We start from the raw sequence: 26404 nt of genomic DNA, 5'->3' as shown, positions 1-26404 counted from the left end.
AACTGCTTCTAGACTTTTTCCTCAGAAGGGATTATAAGCATCGACTCCCTTCCAGGTTAAGACACTGGCATCTCCATATTTTTAGTATAGAAAACTGAGCTCACAAAAGTTAAGTATTTCGTTCATAGTCAGACACTAATAAATGGTGGCTCTAATGCTGGAACCCCAATCTGTCTGACTTCAAATCAAATATCCTTCTGCAACATCTCCCTCAATTCTATCTTGTTACACACTTTGTTTTCCAAAGTGCATGTTTCCGAAGAATTTGCAATTAGCCTTCTTCAGAGTCTATTTCATGTGAGGCCTGAACCTCTTGAAGTAATTTCTATGACAATCATGGGATTGTGCTGTGGACTTGGGCTTGGTCTCTGGGGCAGAGGTGGGTGAGAGGAAAGTAAGCAGAGCTGGCTCTCAGTGCTTTTAAAACTCAACATATACTTACGTTCATATCTGAGAAATTCCTTTATCAATCTTCCGAGAAATTCTCAGCGTTCTGCAAAGACAGTGTTTCTCAAACTTCTCTAAAGCACCTGGAGTACTTGTTAAAACAAATTAATGGGTCCTATCCCCAAAATTTCCAATTCAGCAAGTTGGAGTGGGGCCTGATCTGTTGCATTTCTAACAAATTCCCAGGGGATGTTGATGTCGCTGTTCCAGAGACCACATTTTGAAAACCACTGCACTAAGGGAAGTCTTACGGGGTTAGACACCACAGCACAGTGCATTCATGCTTCTCCCAAGTACTCTGAGGGTTCCTTGCTGGTCACAAGGCCTGCTTACCTAGGGAGGGCCGAGGCAGGATTTGTAAGAACCTTTTTAACCCTGTCCCCCAACTCTCCTCCCATCTATCACCCCGATAAATCTAGTACCCATCTGACACTACATAGTTATTACAATATTATTGACTATCTCTAATGCTGCATACTATGTATATGTATAACAACCAATTTGTTATACTATGTATAACAACCAATTTGTACTTCTTAATCCCTTCCCCTTTTTCACCCACCCCGAAACCCCCTTCCATCTGGCAACCATCAAAATGTTCTTTGTATCTATGAGTTTTTTCTGTTTTATTTGTTTGTTTTGTTCTTTAGACACCACATATAAGTGAAATCACATTGCATCTGTCTTTGTCTGGCATACTCCACATAGCACAATACCATCCAGGTTCATCCATGCCACTGCAGATGGCAAGAACCCATTCCCTTCCATGGCCAAGCAATATTCCATTGTATATATATACACCACGTAGTCTTTAGCCACTCATCCATTGAAGGACACCCAGGTTGCCTCCACATCTTGGCCATTATAAACAATGCTGCCATGAACATATGGATGCACATGTCCCCTTGAAGTAACATTTTGGGTTCCTTCAGATAAATACTCAGAAGTGGGATTACTGGGTCCTTCTTTGTCTCTTGTTATAGTGTTTCTTTTAAAGTCTATTTTGTCTAGTATAAGTGTTGCTACCCCAGCTTTTTTTCTTTTTCTCATTTCCGTTTTCATGAAATATCTTGTTCCAATCCTTTTACTCTCAGTCTGTTTGTGTCTTTCGATCTGAGATGAGTCTCTTGTATGCAGTATATGTAAGGGTTTTGTTTTCTTATCCATTCAGCTACCCTATCTTTTGATTGGAGCATTTAATCCATTTACATTGAAAGTAATTGTTGATAGATACGTAGTTATTGCCATTTTATTATTCATATTTTTTGTTTTTTATTTTTAAATTTTTTTTGGCTTAAAGAAGTCCCTCTAAGATTCCTTGTAATTCTGGTTTGGTGTTGATGAACTCCTTTAGCTTTTTCTTGTCTGGGGAGCTCTTTATCTATCCTTCTATTTTAAATGATACCTTTGCTGGGTAGGGTAATCTTGGTTGTAAGTCCATGCTTTTCATCACTTTGAATATTTCCTGCCACTCCTAGCCTGGAAAATTTCTGTTGAGAAATCAGTTGAGAGTCTTATGGGAGCTCCCTTGTAGATATCTAACTACTTTTCTCTTTGTTTTTAACTTTTGGCATTTTAATTATAATGTGTCTTGGTGTGGGCCTCTTTGGGTTCATCTCATTTGAGACTCTGCGCTTCCTGGGCTTGTATGTTTATTTCCTTTGCCAGGTTAGGGAAGTTTTCCATTATTATTTCCTCAAATAAGTGTTCAATTCCTTGCTCTCCTCTTCTCCTTGTGTTATCCCTATTATGTGAATGTTGTTACACTTGATGTTGCCCAGAGGCCCCTTAAGCTATCCTCATTTTGGAGGAGGGGGATTTCTTTTTTTTTTTTGCTGTTCTGATTGGGTGTTTTTTGCTACCTTATCTTCTAAGTCGCTGATTTAATCTTCTGCTTCATCTAATCTACTGTTGATTCTAATGTATATTTAATTTCAGTTATTTTATTGTTTATTTTTAACTGGTTCTTTTTTCTGTTTTCTATCTCCATTTTTATGCTTCCTATCTCTTTGTTGACGTTCCCCCTAACATCATTGAGCATCCTTATAACCAGTGTTTGGAACTGCTTATCTCCATTTTGTTTAGTTCTTTTTCGGGAGCTTTGTTCTACTCTTTTATTTGAGACTTTTTTTTTTTTGTCTCCCCATTTTGGCTGCCTCCCTATGTTTGTTTCTATGTATTAGGTAGGGCTGCTATGTCTTCTGGTCTTGATAGAGTGGCCTTATGTAGTAGGTGAGTTGTGGGGCTCAATGGCACAGTCATCCTGGTCACCTGAGCTGGGTATTCCAGGTGTGTCCCTTGTGTGGGTTGCGTGTGCTCTCCTATTGTAGTTGAGTCTTGGTTGTTTACACAACAGTAAGAGGGATTGAGCCTCAGGCTGATTGGTTGTGAGGACTACAGTGAAGGAGCTGTTGTGCAGGGGCTGACCCTACAGAGCAGGATTTGCTTTAGCAGGGCTTTGGTGCCTGCTCAGTCTGCCCTTTGGTGTGTCATCCTTGGAGGCAGCTGGGTGATGCTGTGGCTTGGTCCAAAGCTGGCCATTGGGCGTGCCTCTTGGGAGGGGACCTGCTGTAGGCCAAATTCAGCCACACCCTGTGCCCTTCCCAGGGCCACCTGACATGAGCCACAAAGCAATCTGCAGATGGCCACCACTCACACTGTGCTTGGTGGTGCCTCGAGAGGCCAAGCTGAGAACCGAGACCTGCTTTCGCTAGTGCCAGGCTCAGGGCTGCTCAGCCAGAGGTACAGGACATGCTGAAGCCAGATGCTGCTTGCTTGGGTTTTGTGAACCTTTGAGAGATTTTAGGGAAGTCTGCAACATGAACCAAGGTAGGCTGTTTATACAAAAAAGCCACTGGAAGTGGCTTAGATGAGCCCAAAAGTTGGGTGGGACAGGGTCTCAGGAAATCAGGGCAAACAGAGTTAGCCAGGTTGATGGAGATTCAGATATGGCGGCCGCTTGTGTCTGCATGCCAGGTGGGTGGAGGGCTCAACAAAGAAACAAAGGCTTCTGACAGCTCCTCTGTCCAGGGGAAAGCTACCCCCCCGCCCCCAGCCCTCATCCTGCAGCCAGATAATTCAGTTCCTCTCCATATGTCCCTGGCGCTTTTCGAGCTGCTGCACCAGCACTGGAGCTCAGAGTGAGTGAGTTCATCAGTGAGTAAAGCCATGCAAAAGCTCTTTAAGAGAAGTGTCTGGGAGTGCAGCTTCCCTATTCTCACTCAGCCACAATGTCTGCTGGTTTTCATAGCCAGAAGTTATGGGGACTTCTCTCCTCAGCACTGAAACCCTGGGCTGGGTAGCCTAGTGTGAGGATGGAACCCCTCTCTCCTCCCTGGAGGACTTCTGCAGCTGAGATATTTCTCCCGATTTTGAATGGTCACACACAGGTGTGGGACCAGCCTGTTCCACGTCTCCACCCCTCCTACCAGTCTCGAGGTGGCTTCTTCTGTATGTCTTTAGTTGTAGGACTTCTATTCAGCTAGACTTCAGGTGATTCTCAATGATGGTTGTTCTTAGTTTAGTTGTAATTTTGACATGGTCCCGAGGGGAGGTAAGCACAGCATTTACCTGCTCTGCCATCTTGTCTGGATCCCTAATTATGTAAATTTTTAACTTCCATAGTAGCTACTTTTGGTTAGAGTTTTTGACACTTTTTTTTAAGTTGCTGGAAAATATGTTTTTGGATACTGGGAATATATATGTGGAATATGTGATACTTTGCTGCAGTGACAGAAAAGATGCAAGAATGTGATAGTTTTAAGGCATCACAGTTGATCAGCAGTATCAAAATCCGAGTCCAAATAAACCATTTTCTCTGGAAAACCGAAATACTAAAATTCTACTGTGTGCCAAGTAGTATGTTAGGTCCTTTACAAATGTCATCTCATTTAATCTTCACAATATTCCTACAACATAGGTGTTTCTATTACCTCAGTTTTACAGTTGAGGGATTTGAATCTTAGAAAATCCAAGCTTAGAAAAGCCAGCTACCCCCAAATTGAAACCCTTTTGGAACAACTCCCTTCTGACCCCTGTCCTTGCACTTCCTCTATGCTGCTCTCATACCCTGAACATATCTTTATCTTGACGCTTATATTCAAATGGCATTCTGTTTATTTATCTGTCTCCCCCCACTAGACAGCCCCTCAAGGGTAGGAATAGTGTCTTATTCTCCAGTACAGTGCCTTGAACATGGAAAGCTCTCAATAAGTGTTTGTTGTACTTTAGATTCAAGCTCCAAATTCAAGCCCTAATCTGTCTTGTTCATCATCATAGGCACATATCCAGATATCAAGATAGTTACTCTGCTTTAAGGAAGCTTTGGGAAGGAAAAATAAGCCAGTTCTGAAAACTTTAGCAGAGTTGGTTTTTTATACTGAGGAACACTGATGTTTTGGGAACCTTTCCTACCAATTAAAAATGGAAGAAAAGAGTAAGCTGAAACATTAAGGCTCACATATACATCAAAGAACAGTTATGAAGAATATGGGTTGTTTTATTTTTCAGGGGCCTTATGGGTATGCATCATTTTAAATCCTCATTGCAAACTGGAAGAAAAATCCTCTTGGCTGCAGCAACTGCAGAAGTGGAGCGACCTGGATGTCTGTCCTCTGGAGGATGGGAACTATGGGCATGAGCTGCCCAACATCACCAACGCACTTCCTCAGAGTACCAATCACAGCCCAGGTGAGCAGATAACCTTTTAGGGTCTTTATGCCTATAACTCCAAAATGTCCAGGGTAAAGCCCTGGAATACAGGTGGCTGGACAACCTTTTAGCTATCAGAATTGTCATCCTAAGTAAGAAAAGCCAGTTTTCTTGCTTGTGTTGAAATACCAAACTTTAAATAAGGGTAAGTTTTTCTTTGACATTGGGGATGCTGTCCTTTTCCACATCTAGTGTCCTGATAGTGCCCAGCATAAATTCCTGAGCCCTCTGCATGAATCTTCTTTACCCTTCAAGTTCTTCCTGATTAATGGATTTTGGCCTCATTTGAAGTTGGTTTTAGCTTAGAAGACCTATCTCAAGGGAAGGATTGAAGGCCTGCAGAAAACAACTTTAAAAAGTGTCCTGAAAATTGCCTTTCTTACTTTCCTGTTTTCCTCAAATGCTCATAAAGCATATAACTAGAAGGGGTCATGCTCCCACGTTACGGTCAGGACTCTTGCCTCATTTTAAGACAAATACAGTACAGTAATACTGTATCCTCTGTACTTTGAGCCCACTGGCCTACTGATATCACTGGGCATCAGCATTCACATCAGTTTTAGTTCATTAACTCAGGCTATTTGATGTTGGCGACTGATTGTTCTTTGGCCCACTGGGAATCTTTATTGGTAGGGAATTTTTTCAGACATTGATTTTAAATGTGGTCCCTTTATTTTAGGTGATAAATCTGTTGATATATTTAATCTCAAAAAGGAAATCCTTTAAATCATTGTTCTTGCTCGGTATTCACCTACTGTACCATTATTGATTATCAGTGTATTTATGGCAACTAAGGTAATGAAAGATAAAAAGCCTGCAATTTTGCCACTTCTTTAACTTACCCTATACTGGCATTCATCTAACCTCCAAAATACAGGAAACTATCTTTTTGTATTGGCTTTGGATTGGCATAGAGAGAGTCAAATGCATATAAACACATGCCTCCAGTCTGACAGTATCTTCCTTGTCATAATATATTAGTTATTCATTGTTACTCGTTCTCATTTGAGTATGTTACTTCCTCTGCAGTCTTCTCAAGTTGTGGCTGATTTCTCTCTCACATCTCTTACCATTGGACCTGATGGAGAAGTCGGCATCCTGCTTATTCTTCATTGCCATTTCTACATCATTATCCTTCAACCCTTCCTAAAATATCCCTCAGCTTTAAAGTTTACACCATCAAAATATCCTGTCTACTACCCTCCTAGTTTGGGTCATTTGTAGACCTCGGTCAATCCCCCAAATTCCTTGAAGGATTTTTGGCTGTTAGCTTACAACACTACTCTTTGTCACTACTTCTGTCATAATTCTTGATGATTTCAGTAGTCACATCGATGATCCTTCCACTATTCTAGCCTATCAGTTCTTTGACCTCCTCTTTTTTAATAGTCTCATCTTCCAACATAACTTAGCCATATAATCCCAACGTCCTACCCTAAACCTTGTCATTACCAATGACTTTCTTCGTAATCTCAATTTAAAGCAGCTCTAATTACCACCACCTGTCTTTACGAGCTTATTTTCTTTAGTATCCCAATTCCAGTAATTCTTTGACCCACTAGGAATTTTGATCCTGTATTTTCATTCTCTTGATAGCCCATTTTCCTCCTCATCCAGGTGAGATTCCTTAGTGCGTCATTGTAATCATTCCCTTGCATACACACTCAACTCCTTCTTTGCCTTTGTTACTCTCATGTAGCAAATCCTTAATGTAGGTAGTTGAGTCTAATTCTCAGATTACTTGGTGCCACAACTGCACAGCAGAAATGATGAACAGAAACACAACCATGATAACTGGTCTTATTTTAAGTTTATGACCTCTAATCACAAGTGGATCCACTGCATTTCCCTAGTCTATCCCTAGTCCCCACTGTGTCTATGCCTTGTTTCTTTCTTCTAAATTACTATTTCCCGCCATCTTTTCCCTAAAACTTTCTATTAATATATTCCTCTCCTTCCTCACTTTCAGCTGATAGCCTTGCTTCCTATTCACTGAGAGTATATTAATAGAAGTAATCAGAAGAGAACTTCCAAAATTATATCACACCATCTGCCTATCTCTGCCCACCTACTGTGCTGCTTCCACTGTTTTTGTTTGTTCTTCTATCTAAGTTCAAGCCTTCCATTTATTCTCAAGATCCTATTCCTTCTCTTTTATCAGGGTATCACTCCAGGAATTCTCTTCTCTCTCTCGAGCCTCACAATTTTTTATGGATTATTTCTGTGAGTATATAAGCCATTGTTTTATCTCTCATCCCAAAACAAAATGAAAAAAACCTTGTGGCCTCACATGCCTCTCTGGCTACCACCTTGTTTTGCTGAGGTAGTGAAAATAAGTGATAGATTTAAGGAAAGTAATTCAAAAAATAGTATATATTTACCATCCCTACTTCTGCTCTAATTCTCCCTTGAACTCACTCCAGTTAAGTTTCCCCCCCGCCCACTAAAACAGCTCTTGTACTGGTCACTCATGCTAACCATTGCTAAATCTACTGGTTGAGTCAGTCATAATCTTATTTGACCTATAAGTGGTATTTTTCACAGTTGATCACTCCTTGAAACTTCTTTTTTTATCTTATTTCCAAGACACTACTCTCTCAGTTCTCCTCTTGTTTCGTTAGTCCTTCTTCTCATTCTTTTTTACTGTCTCCTCCCCACTTCCCAACCTAAAATGCTAGTGTGCCCAGGGCTCATTCATCAAACCACTTCTCTTTATATACTTATGCCATTGGTGATTGCATTGTTTAATAATCATCTATATACTAACAACTCCCAAGTTTATACTTCCTGCCTGGAGTTTTCCTCTCAATTCCAAACTTGTATGTTCAACTGCCTTTCAATATCTCCACTTAGATATTAATGGGCATCTCAGTAGGATTTCTTACCCCTCAAGCCCCAGCCAAACCTGCTCTTCCTTCAGTCTTCCCTTCGATATATGGCAAGTCTTAAAAACTGTGGAGCCATTTTTGCTTTTTCCCTTTCTCTCTCACCCCAGATTTAATCCATGAGCAAATCCTATTGCCTTTACTTTCAGAAAGATCCAGAATCCATCGACTCTAATCAGCTTCACTGCATATTACTCTGTCCAAGTTACTATCATCTTGCACAAATTATTGCAGTGGCCTCCTAACTGCTCCTCCTGCTTCTGCCCTTTCACCTCATAGTCTATTCTCAAAACTGCTGCCACTTATCCTTGTAAAATGCAAGTCACACCATATACCTTCAACAGCTCAAAGTCCTCCAGTGGCTTTTCATCTTACTCAGAAAGCCAAAGTCATCTTTCACTCATGGCCTACAAGGCCCTTATGATCTGGCTCCCTAGTATCTCTCTGACCTCATCTCCCATGATTACCCTGCTTGCTCATTCCATTCCAAGTACACTGGCCTCGTTGCTGCCCTCAAACACTCCAGATATGTTCCCACTTCAGGATCTTAGCAGTTGGGCTTCCTTTTTTCTGGAATGGTCTTCCCTTAGTTATGTCTAAGTCTTGTCCTTCAGTTCCTCCAGGTCTCTGTTCAAATGTTACCTTATTAGAGACCATTCCAAATCCAACATTTATCCCCACTCAACAACAGTTTGCCTTTCTCCCTATTTCTGCTCTAGTCTTTTCTATAGCACTCATAACTATCTGATATATCTGATACATTATATATGTATTTAACTATCACTCCCCATTTGAATATAAAGGTTCCTGAAGGCAGACACTTTATATATTTTCAGCACCTGCCATGTAGCAGGCTCTCATTGTTTGCTAACTTAATGAATTACAAAACATATTGGGAGCCTAATCCCCACTGTGGGCTGAGCCAACCCACACTGGACTCTCAGTTCAATAGGAGAGGAGCTTAGCCTGCAATCAGTAGAAGGGTCACTGTGTTTCATATTCTGAAGAGACGACCAGATTCCAATGACTTTTGTGTAGTGGATGACTATGTTCATTTCTTTCATGTTCAGTCTGAATCTTCTGACTTTCCCTCCCAGTTTTTTTGCATAAGCTCAGTAGATGCACACCTCATTTGGGCATTTCTGGAAACATCTGTATAGTACTTCAGTTCTTGATCCCAAATAGTTTTAACTGTCCTTTATTTGCCAGGGAGTCAGTTAAATAACATTTTATGTTTTTTTATATTTCCTTAAACGTCATTTCCATGACGTTTAAGGAAATTATAGTCTAAACTACATCTACAGTTTAGACAGTGTATCTTACATTTGGTCTCCCTACACACTGCTCTTAAGAATTGAGCCTATTTTGTCTGCAATTTTGGTTTCCCTGCAGCCTTTTTCCTGAAGAGAGGTGGCATGGCAAGTTAATTAGTCTTTTGTCAGCATCATTTTTCTTATTGATGAACAAGACTGTATAAGCCTGCAAATATCAGTGTGATAAAGATACCAGAATACAGAGAGCTTCAGCTCTTTTTCAGCTTTTAATATGAATTTCATGGAACTCCTCACTCTGATAAGGGTCATGCTATAAATGAGACAGGTTATAGATTGACCAGGGAAATTATCTAGCTACTTCTCTCTTCCTCTGACTTCTATAGAAGCAGTTTGTATCCTCATAATTGAGCAGTGGGACACCACTGTTCCTCCTCTCTTCATGTGACTGTGGATCCTAGGAGAAATTGTTCTTCTGTAAGAAGTAAGAAAGCAGCTATAGATCTCTGTAAAAAGTTCTTTCCTTAGAGGCACACACACACTGAAACTTATCCAATAAGCAGGTAACACAACAAACACCCAGACAGATGGCAGAGTGACTGCTGTCACTAACCACATACTATTCTTCTGCCCACCCTCCCATCCTGAAGAAGACAGGAGTTATAGGTTCAGATTACCCATCATTGAACTGCTGCATTTCTTTGTTTTCCCAGATACCTTATCCAGACCAAGACGAACAGTGTTTACTAGAGCCATTGAGGGCCGTGAATTGCATTGGCAAGACAGCCACCTACAGCGAATAATTAGCAGCGATAAATATGTAGCTCCTGCCTGTCAGCGGGAAAGTGAGAGACTACTCTTTAATTCCCAAGGCCAGCCACTGTGGCTTGGTAAGTTCCTTCCCTCTACTCTAAGACTTCCAGAACCCAATCTCGCCTCCTGGCAGGGATGAGCCATCTACATAGGTAACAGCAGTACAACAATTTGAATAATCTTCTTACAGATCTTTTGGGGCCTTGACTCAGGCCTGAGTATTTATGTGAAGCCTGAGCCCTTTGTGTTTGTACTCAGTTCAGGTGCAGTGACCTCAAATAGAGGAATTTATATTCTGTTTCTTCAATTTGGGGAAGGGAAAGGAGTTAACAAATTTCCAAGAGTACTAACAAAACTGTTAGACATCAGTTCACAAGCTTAGTCAATAGTTACTGAGCAACCTTATAATTTACTCTGAAATTATGTTTTGCTATAAAGATACTACATTTGAGGGGCAGCTAGATGACTCAGTTGGTTAGAGCGCGAGCTCTGAACAATAGGATTGCCGTTTCGATTCCCACATGGGCCAGTGAGCTGCGCCCTCCACAACTAGATTGAAGACAACAAGTTGCCACTGAGCTTCCAGAGGGGTGGCTGGATGGCTCAGTTGGTTAGAGCATGAGCTCTCAACAACAAGGTTGCTGGTTCAATTCCCACATGGGCTGCGCTGCCTGCAACCAAAGATTGAAAATGGTGACTGGACTTGGAGCTGATGGGCCCTGGAGAAACACACTGTTCCCCAATATTCCCCAATAAAATTTATGTTTAAAAAAAATGTGTATTGTAAACCTACAGACAGCCATTTAAAAAATAATAACAAAAATAAAATAAAAAGACACTACATTTGAAACTTAAATTACCCTGTGCTAGTAGCTAGGGCACAATCTGCATTTGTCACCAAACTGTCTTCTTCCCACGCTTCCTTTCTTCCTTCATCATAATAGAATAAAGCTGGTCCATTGTCAATTTAAACCATCCTCTGGCCTTCTGTCATTTTACTCTTGCCTTTATTACAGGAATAGATTTTCAAAATAGACATTACAAAATAGACATTCTTTTTTAAAGTATTCATTTTCTGAGTCTTACAATAATAATATACATTTTTATTATCTGCTTCTAACTCTCTACCTCCGTCTTTCACCCCATATATTTGTCTTTCTCAAGATCGTGCTGATTCTGGATATGTCCCTGTCATTCTCTTAAAAGCCTTGGCCAAACTCACTCTGGGTCACTACCTGAAGTTCCCTTTGATCATCTTTCCTCTTCTCTGGTCCGACACTTCTAAAATGTAAATTTAGCAAGCTTATGAAAAAACATACACTGCATAAATAACAAATGAAAATCAAAACAACACTGAATTCCCATTTTTGATTGTCAAGTGGTCATGGATTTTAAAAATAAAGAGTTTTTGGTGTGGGAGAGGTTTCATGGAGATAAATAATCTCGTATACTAGTGGTAGGAGTGTAAATGCTTACAGCCTTTTTGAAGGTATTTCAGCAATACTTATCAAAAGCCTTTAAAATACATTGATGGGACTGTAAATTCGTAAAACCACTATGAAAACCAGTATGGAGGTTCCTCAAAAAATAAAAAATAGAACTACCTTATGACCCAGCAATTCCACTTCTGGACATTTATCCGAAGAAATCCAAAACACAAATTCAAAAAGATATATGCACCCCTCTGTGCATTGCGGCACTATTTACAATAGCCAAGATATGGAAACAACCAAAGTGCCCATCAAGAGACGATTGGATAAAGAAGTTAAGGTACACATATACAATGGAATATTACTCAGCCATAAAAAAAAATGAAATCTTACCATTTGCAACAACATGGATGGACCTAGAAATCTTACCATTTGCAACAACATGGATGGACCTAGAAGGTATTATGCTGAGTGAAATAAGTCAGAAAGACATAACCCTTTGATTTCATTTATATGTGGAATCTAAAGAACAATATATAATAAATGAACAAGCAAAACAGAAACAGATTCATAGATACAGAGAGCAAACTGATGATTGCCAGATGGGAGGGGGTTGGGGGACTGGGTGAAAAAGGTGAAGGAAGGGAGAAATACAATTGGTAGTTACAAAATAGTCACAGGATGTAAAGTACAGCATACGGAATATAGTCAATAATATTGTAATAACTATATATGGTGCCAGGTGAGTACTTATTGGGGGGATCACTTTGTAAATTATATAAATGTCTGACCACTATGCTGTGCACCTGAAACTAATATAAAATAATATTGAATGTCATGTGTAATTGAAAATAAATTTGTTTTAAAACCTTTAAAATACATTCATACCCTTTAATCCAGGAATTCTTCATCTGTGAATTGATCCTGAGCTATAATTAACTAAAAATATGCATAAAACTAGAGGGTCTATTAGAGGTTGGTTATAAATAATGTGCAGGTGAGGAAAATTGGAAACAATCTAATGTCCAACAATAGGGGATTGATTGACTCAGTGGATAGTACACACGTTCGGTGGAATAATGTGTAATCATTTTTAATGTTATAGAAGTACATTTAATGACATGAAAAAATATTTACATTGTGTGAAGTGGAACAACCTAGTTGCAAAACAATAATTATGTCATCCTACTGTAATTAAAATTGAATAGAAAAGCCTGAATATATATACATGAAAGTGGAAATAATGGTTATCTCTGATTTTTATTTTATATTTTGCTTTTCTGTATTTTGAAATTTTTTGCAATTCTATAATTTTTAATCTTGTCTGTAAAAGAAATCACAAAATAAACCATAAATCTCATTATAATCACTTGCCCATTTATAAGCCTTTGGTAGTCCTCTATTATTCCTAAGTTAAATTCAAACTCCTTAGTATGGCATTTAAAGCTCTTTACAGTCTAGATTCTACCTTTCCAGGCTATTTGTAGCCACATAACCTAGCTCCACACAGAACTATCTGTCATACTCTGAAGATGCTGTATAGAATACTTTTTGTGCTTTTACTTAATGTCTTTGCTTATATGTTCCCTTTGCCAGGAATGCCTTCCTCTGTTTTTAAATCGTACTTGTTCTACAAAGTACAGCTCAAATATTATTTTCTCTCTGTATATATTTCTATTGTGTCATTCTTGTTTTATAATGATCTGTTTATGTATCATTTCTGAGCTCTTTGAGGGAAGTGACCATTTCTTATTCATCTTTGTGCATTTGCTTGCCTGCATAGTACCTGGCACATAATTAATAGGTTCTCAGGAAATGTATGATTAATAAACGAATGAGGCCTCTCCGTTTAGGCAGTTAGTTGCTACCTCCACTGGGTTACCATAGTATATGTTCACATTTTATTATCCTTGTTGTGTATCCCTTTCTATACCATACCACTATGCTGAGGCTTCAGAGTAGCTCTTTGAAGGTAAAGCCTGTGACTTATTCAACTTTATAATCCTTGAAGGATAAAGTACAGTTACTGGTACACAGTAGATGTCAGGTTGAATTTCAGGAACTGAACAACACACAAACTACCTTTCTGAAGCATGAATTTTCCTGATTTAAAAATTTAACTCAACCAAAATATTTTCTTCTCATGTGGCAGAGCATGTGCCTACAGCCTGTGCTCGGGTTGATGCCCTACGTTCCCATGGTTATCCAAAAGAGGCCCTTAGACTCACGGTGGCCATTATCAATACTCTGAGGTTGCAGCAGCAACGACAGCTGGAAATCTACAAGCATCAGAAGAAAGGTACAGTGATTAGGGACCATCTTAACTCCTTAGGTCGAGGCTGATGAGGAACCTCAGGGGCCACAAGTTGTAGTCCTTAATGTTCATTATGTTTCATGATATGATGGGGCTAGGGGATTCCAGGTCATTCTACCTGCTGTGTGGAATGCTTCCCTTTACCTCTGGGGGGGTTTTTTGCCTGTAAAATGGAAATGATAAAGCCAGCATGTCTCCCTCAGAGGGTGATTGGAAGGCCCACTAAGATCTGATATGAGAAAACCCTTTTAAATTGTAAAGCTGTATCTATCTCCATATGTGCGTGGCCAGCAGGGAGCCTAAATGCAGACCACAGTCCTTACAGCTGGCTGATAAGCTTGTGACCAGTCCTATCAACCTGAGGCAAGACAATGAGGCAAATTTTCTTTGTCTCAGGGCCAAGTCCTGAAAGAGACTGACGAGGAGACTCAGGCGGGGACAGAGAGCAATATGTCTTTATCACTCTCTAAAACTTTGACCTGCTTGTTTCCAGAACTGTTGCATAGAGGAACCACAACCATCACAAACCTGGAAGGCTGGGTGGGCCACCCCCTGGATCCCATTGGCTGCCTGTTTCTTACTTTGACTGAGGCCTGCCGCCTGAATGATGACAGCTATCTGGAAGTGTCAGGTATAGGGGTCAGCCTGAGGCAAGCCAGAACTGGCCTGGTAGCCCTCTCCTTTCTGCAAGATCTGTTCTATGCCTCCTCTGCAACCTTTTTTTTTTTCTCTTATCCAAACTGGACCTCCCCTGAGAGGCTTCCTTAGGCTTCCTTTCTTTCCCACCTTCCTTTCTTGTCCTGTGGACTAGCCCTGTCCTACTCTCACATTTTACCTTGCCACCTTCCTTTGGTCCTCTCACTTCTCATGAATGCTTCAAGAGTTTGATCCAAGGGAAATAAGAAGGGGTAGAGGGATTTCAGGGGTCAGAGGCCAAGTCCTCAGAGTAGTCTAGAAGTGGAAAAGAACTTCCATGAAGAGTGTGTTATCCCTTGCAATTGTATAATACTCTCATGTTTCCTTTGAACTTTCTTTCTCAAGATGGTTTTGTACCAATTTTATAAATGAGAAATAAAAGGGAAGTAATTTAGTAGAGTTTCAAAGTACCAAGGACTAGAGACAGAATTGAGTCTTCTCTCCTTTATGCCATCACTATATTGTATACATACATTTATTATAGTATTTAGCACTTTGCATTACAACTTGTTTACAAGTGAGTATGTCTTACTAGGCTGTCAGCTCCTTGAAAGCGGAAATTATGACTGATTCATCTTTGTGATCCTAGCACTTAGTGCAATACCTCCCATTTAATAGTTTTTCCATAAATACTTACCAGATGGATGAGAGGGAAAAAGAAAGAAAACAAAACTCTCACCTTTAAATCTGTGCTCTTCTTCTGAAACTTTGAACCCAAAGGTGGAGCATGTAAAGTAATAATACCATAGAAGTTGTAAGTGTTATCAAAGTAATAGATTAACTGGGTGGATTTGGATTTCTCTGGGTAGAGATACAAGGGGTGAATCCAAGCTAGGGCTGCCCTTATCTTCCATCTGATCCCCTGAAAGGGAATCACCATCTTTGGTCTGTTTTATCTGAACAGTGACACTTGCATCTGGAAAGCCTGAGGTTGCATTTGGGGTATATTCACCACTGACATACACTTAGCTCCTTCCATACACTTAGCTCCTTCCATACACCAGGCCCTGGAAATATACCTAGGGCAGTAAGATAAGGTCTCTTCCCTTTAAGGTGCTTAAACTCTAGTGAAAGAGACAGACACAAAAACAGATAATCATGGTATTATATAATGTGCCAGCAAAAGATTAGTGTAAGATTTTATACTTCCCCAACTGGTGCAGCCAGTTCATGTATTAAGGAGCTAGGAATCTTTGTGGCTCTGTGTAACCTTTTTACAGTGTATTTTCTTTATTATTCTGGGCTTCTGACTCAGTTTCCCTTTGATAGCTGTTGACCAAGCTGTATCCCAGAGTGGGAGGGAGAGAGGAGCAGATGAATCCATGGGACCTGACCTAAGGAATTTGGTAACTTGTTGCCCTCAGATATGAATGAAAGCAGACCTGTGTACCAGCATGTACCCGTGGCTGCAGGCTGCCCAAACAGCAGTGAGTCCTACCTGTCATTAGCCCTGGAAGTTGCTCTGATGGGGATGGGTCAACAGAGGGTGATGCCTGAAGGTCTCTATGCACAGGACAAGGTGTGCCGTAATGAGGAGCAGCTCCTGAGTCAACTCCAGGAGCTGCAGCTGGACGATGAATTAGTGCAAACACTGCAGAAACAGTGCATCTTACTACTGGAAGGTAAGTAGAAAAGGGTCTATTGTTACATTATCTTTGGCCTATGACTCTGGGTTCCTCTCTATAATAGAGCACAGGTACAGAAACATTTTTGACATTAAAGTGTCCTGAAGGTTCCCATGGCTAGCAAACATGTGGGATCCTCGGGCTCAAGTCTAGGCTGGCAAATAGAAACATACAAATAAATAACTGGCTGGCTTACCTTCTTCCTGCAGGAGGCCCCTTCAGTGGTCTGGGAGAAGTCATTCACCGAGAGAGTGTTCCCATGCATACCTTTGCCAAGTATTTGTTCTCAGCTCTACTGCCTCATGATCCAGACCTGTCCTATAAATTAGCTTTACGTGCCATGAGGTGGGTAGCTCTTTCCCAGCCCAGTTGTTTCCACCAAAGCAGAAGTCTTCGATGCTCTTTTTCTTTGTTTATCTCACTTTCATCACTTTCCCTCTTTGTCTATTCTATTGGACCTGCCACCAAGCCTCCCTAAAGTAGCTCAGACATTTTCATATGATCCAGAATTCCTATCTGGAATGCTTTGCTGGTGACTGACTTGGCTCCCTGGTTATACTCTTGGTGGGTCATCTGAGGAAGCCTCTGAATTTTTAATAGATGTGGAGCACCCAAGACCTGAGTCTCCCTCTTCTGGGGCCAGTAAGGCAGCCTGAGAAGGGATTTGAGCCCTTCCATAGCTCAGCTGAGTCATGGGTCCCAGGAACACGTAACCAGATGCATTGGGGGAGGTAGAAAAATAAGTCTTTCTATACCAAGACTTGAGAACAGTGAGCTATGGGCATGTTTTTCCTAACTAGAATAGGATCCTTGGTTCAGGCAGATGGACCTCAAGGATGCAGCAGACCAACAGAAAGATTTTGGTTAGACTAGGGGCTAAGAGAACTCCTCACCTCAACCAGAAAAGAACTGCTGAGGATTCCTTTGCATAGATTCCGTGTACTTTTACAAATAATCTTGTGACTCTTGAACTGCCTTTCAAATCCGTTTGTAGTAAGGACTATTCAGCTTGAGTTCTACAAGTACCCAGGCATTCATCTAATATAGAGTACAGCACCCTACGTTTTAAAATTCTCAAAGTTGTTAATTAACCCTTGCCTGCCCATTTACTCCCCTACAAATAAGCTTCTCTAAGATGGCTCAGAATGGCAAGGGTCTGGATAGTAGCTGATGACTCTCCCTGGGTCTTCTAGGTTACCTGTTCTAGAAAACTCAACTTCTGCAGGCGACACTTCCCACCCTCACCATATGGTGTCTGTGGTGCCCAGCCGTTATCCTCGCTGGTTCACGCTTGGACACTTGGAATCACAGCAGTGTGAACTGGCCTCCACCATGCTGACTGCTGCCAAAGGTGAGCATAGATAGACCGTAGGCTCCAGCACCCGCACTGTGCCGGCCCAGTCATGGCCCTGTCAAGGGCTTGGCCTGCAGTCTCCCGAACAAGAGAAGCTGTTCGTCCATCCTCCCTTGACCTCTTAGACTGATAGGAATCCTCACTTTGATTGCTGCCATGAGAATGAGCAACTGAGTCCAGTCCAGAGTTATGCCCTAGTTACTAATTATAGGATCCTGAGTACATAGAATGAGATCATCTTTAAGGTGACTTCTAAATCTACCCTTCCACATGATAAAGTCACTTCACCTTTCCAAGCCTCAGGTTCAAAATCTATAAAATGAGGATCATTGTCAATGACCTGTCAGCCTCCCAGGGCCATTGGAAGATCCAGTGAGGTGATGACTAAGATACAGGTACAAATCCCTTTACAGATACGAGAATTTGTGATTTTTCCAGGGCCCTGGTCAAAACATAGGCAGCCCAGAGTGACTGTCAGCCTTTCAAGCTCACATACTCCCTGTTAGCTATGGAGGTTTCACCACAAAAAGTAATGAAAATAAGCCCCTGAGAAGCTATAATAAGTTAGTAGCTCCCAGGAACTGTGAGTATTTTTCTGATACCGGAAACTACATGGATTTTTTAAAGCATTTTTTTAATTAAAAATAACTTTATGTTGTATCTTTTTATTGCCCAGAAAATGCATTTTCATTGTAGAAAAGGTAAAAGACACAGATAAATCGATTAAAAATGATCAATAAACCAATAGAAAGATTGAACAAAATATATAATCAGGCAGTTCACAGAAAAATAAAAAAGATACCAATGACTTTTAAACAATTAAAATGCCTGGCTTCACTTGAGAAATACAAATTGAAATTACCCTGAAGTAACATTTCTCACCAATCTTATTGGTAAAAAATCAATAAATTTGATAATAGGCATTCATGTGAGTAGTGCTGGTGGCAGTGGCCTGGCATGAAATGTCAGATTCCAAGCAGGATAAGGATGACTGCAGATCCAAGATGCTCAATGAACCTCAAGCACAAGAAATGTGGAAAAAAACATACCAAGGTGCATCATAATCAAATTGCTTAAAACTAGTGATAAAAGAGAAACTCTTATTTAAAAGCAACTGTAGGAAAAAAGATACATTACATACACAGGACAAAAGATAAGGATGAAAGTTTTTCGTTAAAAGCAGCATAGGCCAGAGGACAGTGGAGAAAAAGCACTTTAAAGTACTTTTTTAAAAACTGTCAACCTAGAATCCTATACCAATAAACACAGTGGAATAATATTCTGCCATAAGAAAAGATTAAATAATGCCATTTGTGACAACATGGATGGATCTTGAGGTTATTATGCTAAGCGAAATGAGTCAGACAGAAAAAGTAGAGAACCATATGATTTCACTGATAAGTGGGATATAGAACTGAAAGCAACAAAGGATCAAGACAAACAAATAAAAACTAATTGACATAGACAGTAGGTTAGTGGTTAACAGAGAGTTAGGGTGGTTGGTAGATGAGGGTAAACGGGATCAAATATATGGTGATGGAAGGAAAACTGACCCTGGGTGGTGAACGTACAATGTGATATATAGATGATGTAGTACAGAATTGTACACTCGAAACCTATGTAACTTTACTAACCATTGTCACCCCAATAAACTAATTTTAAAAAAAGTATCTTTCAGAAACAAAGGTGAAATGAAAATCTTTTCAGAAAACCACAATTGACTTAGAAATCAATAATGAAAAGTTATATGGAAAATTCACCAAAATTTTGGAAATTAAATCACACACTTCCATATAACTTACCAAACAAAGGGTACAATACCACAAGAAAATTAGAAAATGTTTTAAACTGAATGAAAATGAAAGCACAACATAACAAAATTTGTGGAATGCAGCTAAAACTTACATAGAAGGAAAATTTTAGCATTAAATGCCTTTATTTGAAAAGAAGTAAGGTTTCAAATCAGTGATCCTAGCTTCCACTTTAAGAAACCAAAAAAAGAAAGAGAGAGCAACAGAGAGAGCGCGAGAGAGAGAGAGAGAGAGAGAGAGAGAGCAAATGCAACCGAAAGTAAGCAGAAGAAAGGAAATAATAAAGATCAGAGCATATATCAATGTAATAGAATATAGAAAAACAGGAGAGAAAATCAATGAAACCAAAAGCAGCTTCTTTGAAAAGAAAAATAAAATTGAAATCTCTGTCCACATGATCAAGAAATAAAGAGAGAAGCCAAAAATTAACAATATCAAGAATGAGAAAGGTGACATCACAACAAATTCTAAAGACATTAAAATGATAACAAGATAATATTGTGAACAATTTTATGCCAATAAGTTCAATAACATAAATTAAATGGATTAATTCCTTAAAAGACACAACCTACCAAAGCTCACTCAAGAATAAATTAAAAAGAGCTAAGTATATCACCAAAAGAATTGAAAACATAGACTCAAACAGCTATTTGTGTACCAATGTTCACAGCAGTATTATTCACAAAAGTTGGAAATGACTCGTATCCATCAACAGATGAGTGGATAAATAAAATGTGATATATACATTCAATGGAATATTATTTAGGCATAAAAAGAATGAAATTCTGATATATGCTGCAACATGGATGAACCTGAGTTACATTATGTTAAGTGAAATAAGCCAGATGCTAAAACAACTATTGTATGATTCCACTTATAAGAGATACTAGAATAGCCACAGTGAAGAAACATCAATAGATACTAAACAAGTGGGAGAACATTTGGTGAGGAACAGGATGTTTTCATAGTCTCAAAGTATCTCTCTACAACACACTTATCAGTCATAAAGGAAAAAAGTATAACTCTACTACTATAGAGTGGAGAAACCTGGCAGATATCACTTTAATAACATGGCCATCATTGATATCATAAATTCATAGAAGCAGAAAGTGTAGAGGAGAAATTCATAGAAACAAAGAATACAGAGGCTGGGGAAATTAGTTATTTAATGAGTATAAAGTTTCTATTTGGGATGATCAGAAAGTTCTGCAATTGGATAGTGGTGATGGTTGCACGACATTGTGAATATACTTAATGTCACTGAATTGTACTCTTAAATGATTAAAATGGTAAATTATTACATATGTATATTTTACCACAATAAAAAAGAATAAATGGAAATGAATTTCAAAGAAATTGAATTTGTAGCTAAAAACCTTTCCACAGCCATCCAGGCCTAGATGGCTTCAGTGGTAAATTCTACCAAACGTTTAAGGAAAACAATTCTATACAAACTTCTCCAGAAAATGGGAGAGAAGGAAATATTTCCCAACTCAATCTATGAAGCCAGCATTACCCTAATACCAAAACTACATAACAATCATCATAAGAAAACTATAGACTAATACCATCATGAGCATAGATGTAAAAATTTTTAATAAAAATTTTAGCAGATTGAATCCAATAATATATTTAAAAGAATAATACATCATGACCAAGTAGGGTTTGCCCCAGGAATGTAAGGTTGGTTTAACATTCAAAACTCAATCACAATAATTCACAATACTAATAGAGTGAAAAAGAAAACACATATAATCATGTCAATAATACAGAAAAAGCATTTGATAAAATCTAACATTTATTCCTAATAAAAACAATAAAACTGTCAACAAACTAAGACTAGAAGGGAACATCCTCAACAAAATAAAGGGCATCTATGATAGACCTACCCTTATACTTAATGGTAAAAGATTGAATCTTTTCTTCTTAACATCAGGAACAAGATAAAAATGTTTACTTTCGCCACTTCTATTCAACATTATAATGGTGGTTCTAAGCCAGTGCAATAAGACAACAAAAAGAAATAAAAGATAGCCAGATTAAAAGGGAAGAAGTAAAACCATATTTACTTTCTGATGACATGATCGTTTATGTAAATCCTACAGAATGTCCAACAAGCTATTGAATTAATGAGTTTAACAGGGTTACAGGATACAAGACCAATATACAAAATCAATATATCAGCAGTGAACAATCAGATACTAAAATTTTAAAAATTGTTTTTTTTTTCAATTACAGTTGACATATTATATTAGTTTCAGGTGATTAGACATTTATATAACTTACAAAGTGATCACCCCGCTAAATCTAGTACCCAACTTTGCACAGATATTACAATATTATTGATTATATTCTTTATGCTATACATTACATCCCTGTTGAAATTTTTAAATTACTATTATAATAGCACTAAGAAAATAAGTACTTGAGAATAAATGTGACAAAAGATGTGCAAGACCTATACAGTGAAAATTATATTGCTGAGAGAATTAAAGAAGACCTAAATAAATAGAAAGATGTGCTGCGCTCATGGATTGGAAAATTCAGTATTGTTAAGATGTTCTTTCTCTACAAATTGATGTACAGATTCAATGCAATCCCATTTAAAATCCCAACAGGCTTTTTTGGATAGAAATTTATCATCTGATTCTAAAATTCATATGGAAATGCAAAAGACCTAGAGTAGCCAAAAACAACTTTGCAAAAGAAAAATAAAATGGTAGAATTAACCTATCTGATTTCAAGACTTTTATAAAGCTATAGTAATCAATACAGGGTCATTGGTGTAAAGATAGACAAATAGATCAGTGAAAAAAATAGAGTTCCAAAGTAGACCCACACATACGTGGGTAATTTATTTCAATAAAAAGGCAAAGCCAATTCACTTGAGAAAAAGGATAGTCTTTCCAGCAAATGGTACAACATATACAAAAATTAATTTATGATGGATTGAGGACCTAAATGTAACAGCTAGAAGTATAAAACTTTTAAGAAAAACATAGGACAAAATTATTTTCAGTTTTAGTTAGACAAAGATTTCTTAGATATAACACTGAAAGCACAATCCATAAAAGAAAAATAATAATAAATAGGACTTATCAAAATTAAGAACTTCTGCTCTATGACAGTCGCTATTGAGAATGAAAAGACAAGCCACAGACTGGGAGAAATATTTACAAATCACATCTCATGAAGGACTTGCATCCAGAATATATAAAGAGCTCTCAAAACTCAATGATAAGAAAATGAACAACTCATTTTTTCAAATGAGCAAAGATAGAAGAGACACTTCACCAAAGATATTCTGATGAAAAATAAGCACATGAAAGGATACTCAATATTGTTAGTCTCTAGGGAAATGGAAATTAAAACTACAATAAGAATGGGTAAAATAAAATAAAAAAGCTGACCGTAGCAAAGACTTGCATGCATGTGGAGCAACTGGAGCTCTCATACACTGCAGGTAGGAACGTAAGTGGTACAACTTCTTTGGGACTCTGTTTGGCAATTTCTTAAAAAGTTAAATAGACCCCTATGTATATGACCCAGCCATTCCACTCCTAGGTATTACCCAAAAGAAATGAAAGCATGTATCCATACAAACTTAAACATGAATGTTCATAGCAGCTTTGGTGTTTTTATTACTTAGTATTTTTTATTTTTTTATTTGTTTATTTTATCTTTTGGTTCCCTTCACCCATTTCTCCCAGTCCCCCACTCCCACATCTGGCAACCACTAATCTGTTCTCAATCTATGAACTCAGTTTTGTTTGGTTTTAGATTCCACATATAAGTGAGATCATACAGTATTTGTCTTTCTCTATCTGACATTTCAGTTAGCATAATGCCATCAAGGTTCATCCATGTTGCTCCAAATAGCAGGACTTCCTTCTTTTTTATGACTGAATAATACTCAATTGTTTATGTACAGATGATCCTCAACTTACGATAAGGTTATGTACTGATAAATTCATCGTAAGTCGAAAATACATTTAATTCACTTAACCTACCAAACATCATAGTTAGTCTAGACTACCTTAAACATGCTCAGAAAACAATATCCAAACAATGCTGACAACACAGTACACTGTAGAGTATCAGTTGTTTATCCTTATGGTCGCAGGCCTGACTGGGAGTTGAGGCTCATTGCCTCTGCCCAGCATTTTGAGAGTATCATACTGCATACCACTAGCCCAAGATCAAAGTTCAAAGAACAGTTTCTACTAAACGCATGTAACTTATGCACCATCATAAAGTCAAACAGTTGTTAAGTTGAACCATCGTAAGTCAGGGACCTTCTGTGTACTACACCTTCTTTATCCATCTGTTGATGGACTCCTAGGTTGTTTTCATGTCTTGACTATTGTGAATAATACTGCAGTGAACATAGGGGTACATATATCTTTTCAAGTTAGTGCTTTCATTTTCTTAGGATAAATACCCAGAAGTGGAATTGTTAGATCATTGAGTTCTGTTTTCCTGATGATTAATGATGCTGAGCACCTTTTCATGTACCTATTGGCCATCTGTATGTCTTCTTTGGAAAAATATCTATTCGGATCTTTTGCCCATTTTTTAATTGGATTGTTTATTTTTTTGCTGTTGAGTTGTATGAGTTATTTATATATTTTGGATAGTAACCCTTTATCAGATATGTGACTTGCAAATATGTTTTCCCATTTGGTAAGTTACCTTTCATTTTGTTGATGGTTCCTTTGCTATGCAAAACTTTTAGTTTAATGTAGTCCCATGTGTTTATTTTTGCTGTTGTTGTTTTTACATTTGGTGTCAAATTAAAAAATCATCGCCAAAACTGATATCAAGGAGCTTACCCTATGTTTTCTTCTAGGAGTTTTATGGTTTCAGATTTTATGTTCAGATCTTACATTTTGAGTTAATTTTTGTGTGTGGTGTAAGATAGTGATTCAGGTTCATTCTTTTGCATGTGGCTTCTAGTTTTCCCAACCCCATTTATTGAAGAGACTGTCATCACCCCATTATATGTTCTTGGCTCTTCTGTCATAAATTAATTGACCATATATGCTTGGGTTTATTACTGGGCTATCTATTTTGTTTCATTGGTCTCGTTGTTTTTATGTCAATACCATACTGTTTTAGTTACTACAGCTTTGTGTAATATAGCTTGAAATCAGGGAGCGTGATGCCTCTAGCTTTGTTCTTTCAAGATTGCATTGGCTATTCAGGGTCTTTGTAGGTTCCATACAAATTTTAGGGTTTTTTGCTCTATTTCTGTGAAAAGTGATTTTGGACTTTTGATAGGGATTGCACTGAGTGTGTAGATTGCTTTGGGTAGTATGGACATTTTAACAATTTGAATTCTTCTAATCCATGACCATGGAATATCTTTTCATTTATTTGTATCTTCAATTTCTTTTTTTAATGTCTCACAGTTTTCAGTATACAGGTCTTTCACTTTCTTGGCTAAATTTATTCCTAGGCATGGATGGATGGAGATATATAGATATATAATTGTAAATGGAATTGTTTTCTTAATTTTTCTTTCTGATAATTTGTTATTAATGTATATAAACACAGCAAATTTTTGTGTGTTGATTTTGTATCCTGCATCATTACTGAATTAATTTTTAGTTCTAACAGTTTTTGATGGCGTCTTTAGGGTTTTCTATATATAATATTATGAGTGTCATCTGCAAATAGTGACAGCTTTAGTTCTTCCTTTCCAATTTTGAAGCCTCTTATTTCTTTTCCTTGCCTAATTGCTCTGGCTAGAACTTCCAACACTATGTTTAATAAAAGTGGTGAGAGTGGGCATCCTTGTCTTGTTCCTGATCTTAGAGGAAAAGCTTTCAACTTTTCACCATTGAGTATGATATTAGCTATAGGCTTGTCATATATGGCCTTTATTATGTTGAGGTATGTTCCCCTATACCCACTTCGGTGAGAGTTTATTATAAATGGATGTTGAGTTTTGTCAAGTGTTTTTTCTGCATCTGTAGAGATGATCATATAATTTTCAGCCTGCATTTTGCTGACGTGGTGTGTTACATTGACTGATTTGCAGATGTTGAATCACCCTTGCATTACTGGAATATTTCCCACTTGATCATAATATATGATCCGTTTAATGTATTGTTGAATTCAGTTTGCTAATATTTTGTTGAGAATTTTTGCATCTATGTCTATCAGGGATATTTGCCTGCATCAGCAATTGTCTAAATGGCATCATTAAGGTATGCCTGATCAAGCTTTTGCAATAACTCTTTTAGGAAGCCTTGGAAGTTAATTGCTGCAACTATAGAATATGAAAACAAAAAATAAGTATTTATATTTTCTTTTCATTGGGAGTAAAATTTCTTGGTCAGAAGAAGTTCAGGAGGACTGTGTGTGGAATAGTGGTCCAAGAATAATATAATTATAGTTTTCTTCCATTCTAGCTTGTGTGCAATGTGTCATATCATTGGTACAGATTATCAAGCCAGTTAGAAAATATCTCTTTGATTATCCATGTCTTTTTTTCTAATCTCTTTTTTTTTTGGGGGGGGGAGGGGAGCAGGACTTTATTGGGGAACAGTGTGTACTTCCAGAAGTTTTTTCCAAGTCAAGTTGTTGTCCTTTCAATCTTAGTTGTGGGGGGTGCTGTTCAGCTTCAAGTTGTTGTCCTTTCAGTCTTAGTTGTGGAGGGTGCAGCTCAGCTCCAGTCCAGTTGCCGTTGCCGTTGCTAGTTGCAGGGGGTGGGGCCCAGCTCACCATCCCTTGCGGGACTTGAGGAGTTGAACTGGCCACCTTGTGGTTGAGAGCCCACTGGCCCATGTGGGAATCGAACCGGCAGCCTTCGGAGTTAGGAGCACGGAGCTCCAACTGCCTGAGCCACCGGGCCGGCCCCTATCCATGTCTTTTGTTTATACACTTACAAATAAATTATGAACAACTTTTGAAACATCTTGGATGTTGGCTTTTCTAACTTTACCTGTCTGATGCACGGGCACATCCCAGAACTTTCAACCTGTGCTTAGAGTCCTTAAAACCTCATTTGCTCATCAATCATTGTTAATTTTTTAACTTAAAG

The 26404-nt window shown here is 38.4% G+C and overlaps 1 protein-coding gene across 5 annotated transcripts in view; it reads left to right on the top strand.

Moving 5' to 3' along the window:
- Positions 1-26404, top strand: part of ZSWIM5 (zinc finger SWIM-type containing 5) — a 145151-nt gene that overhangs the window by 101998 nt on the left and 16749 nt on the right. For 3 of the 5 annotated variants that reach the window (XM_088791099.1, XM_019716552.3, XM_074334627.2), the window contains 7 exons: positions 4957-5136; positions 10027-10203; positions 13709-13855; positions 14364-14501; positions 15931-16188; positions 16401-16536; positions 17385-17542. In XM_088791099.1, coding sequence (XP_088647225.1) covers positions 4957-5136; positions 10027-10203; positions 13709-13855; positions 14364-14501; positions 15931-16188; positions 16401-16536; positions 17385-17542 — 1194 coding nt within the window. The remainder of the gene's footprint in view (positions 1-4956; positions 5137-10026; positions 10204-13708; positions 13856-14363; positions 14502-15930; positions 16189-16400; positions 16537-17384; positions 17543-26404) is intronic. The other 2 variants (XM_074334625.2, XM_074334626.2) reach the window with 2 other exon arrangements.

This window comes from Rhinolophus sinicus, chromosome 14, assembly GCF_057876585.1.
Source record: "Rhinolophus sinicus isolate RSI-liver-muscle chromosome 14, RSI-T2T, whole genome shotgun sequence".
Taxonomy (NCBI): Eukaryota; Metazoa; Chordata; class Mammalia; order Chiroptera; family Rhinolophidae; genus Rhinolophus; species Rhinolophus sinicus.
This window is presented reverse-complemented; position numbering and strand designations above follow the sequence as displayed.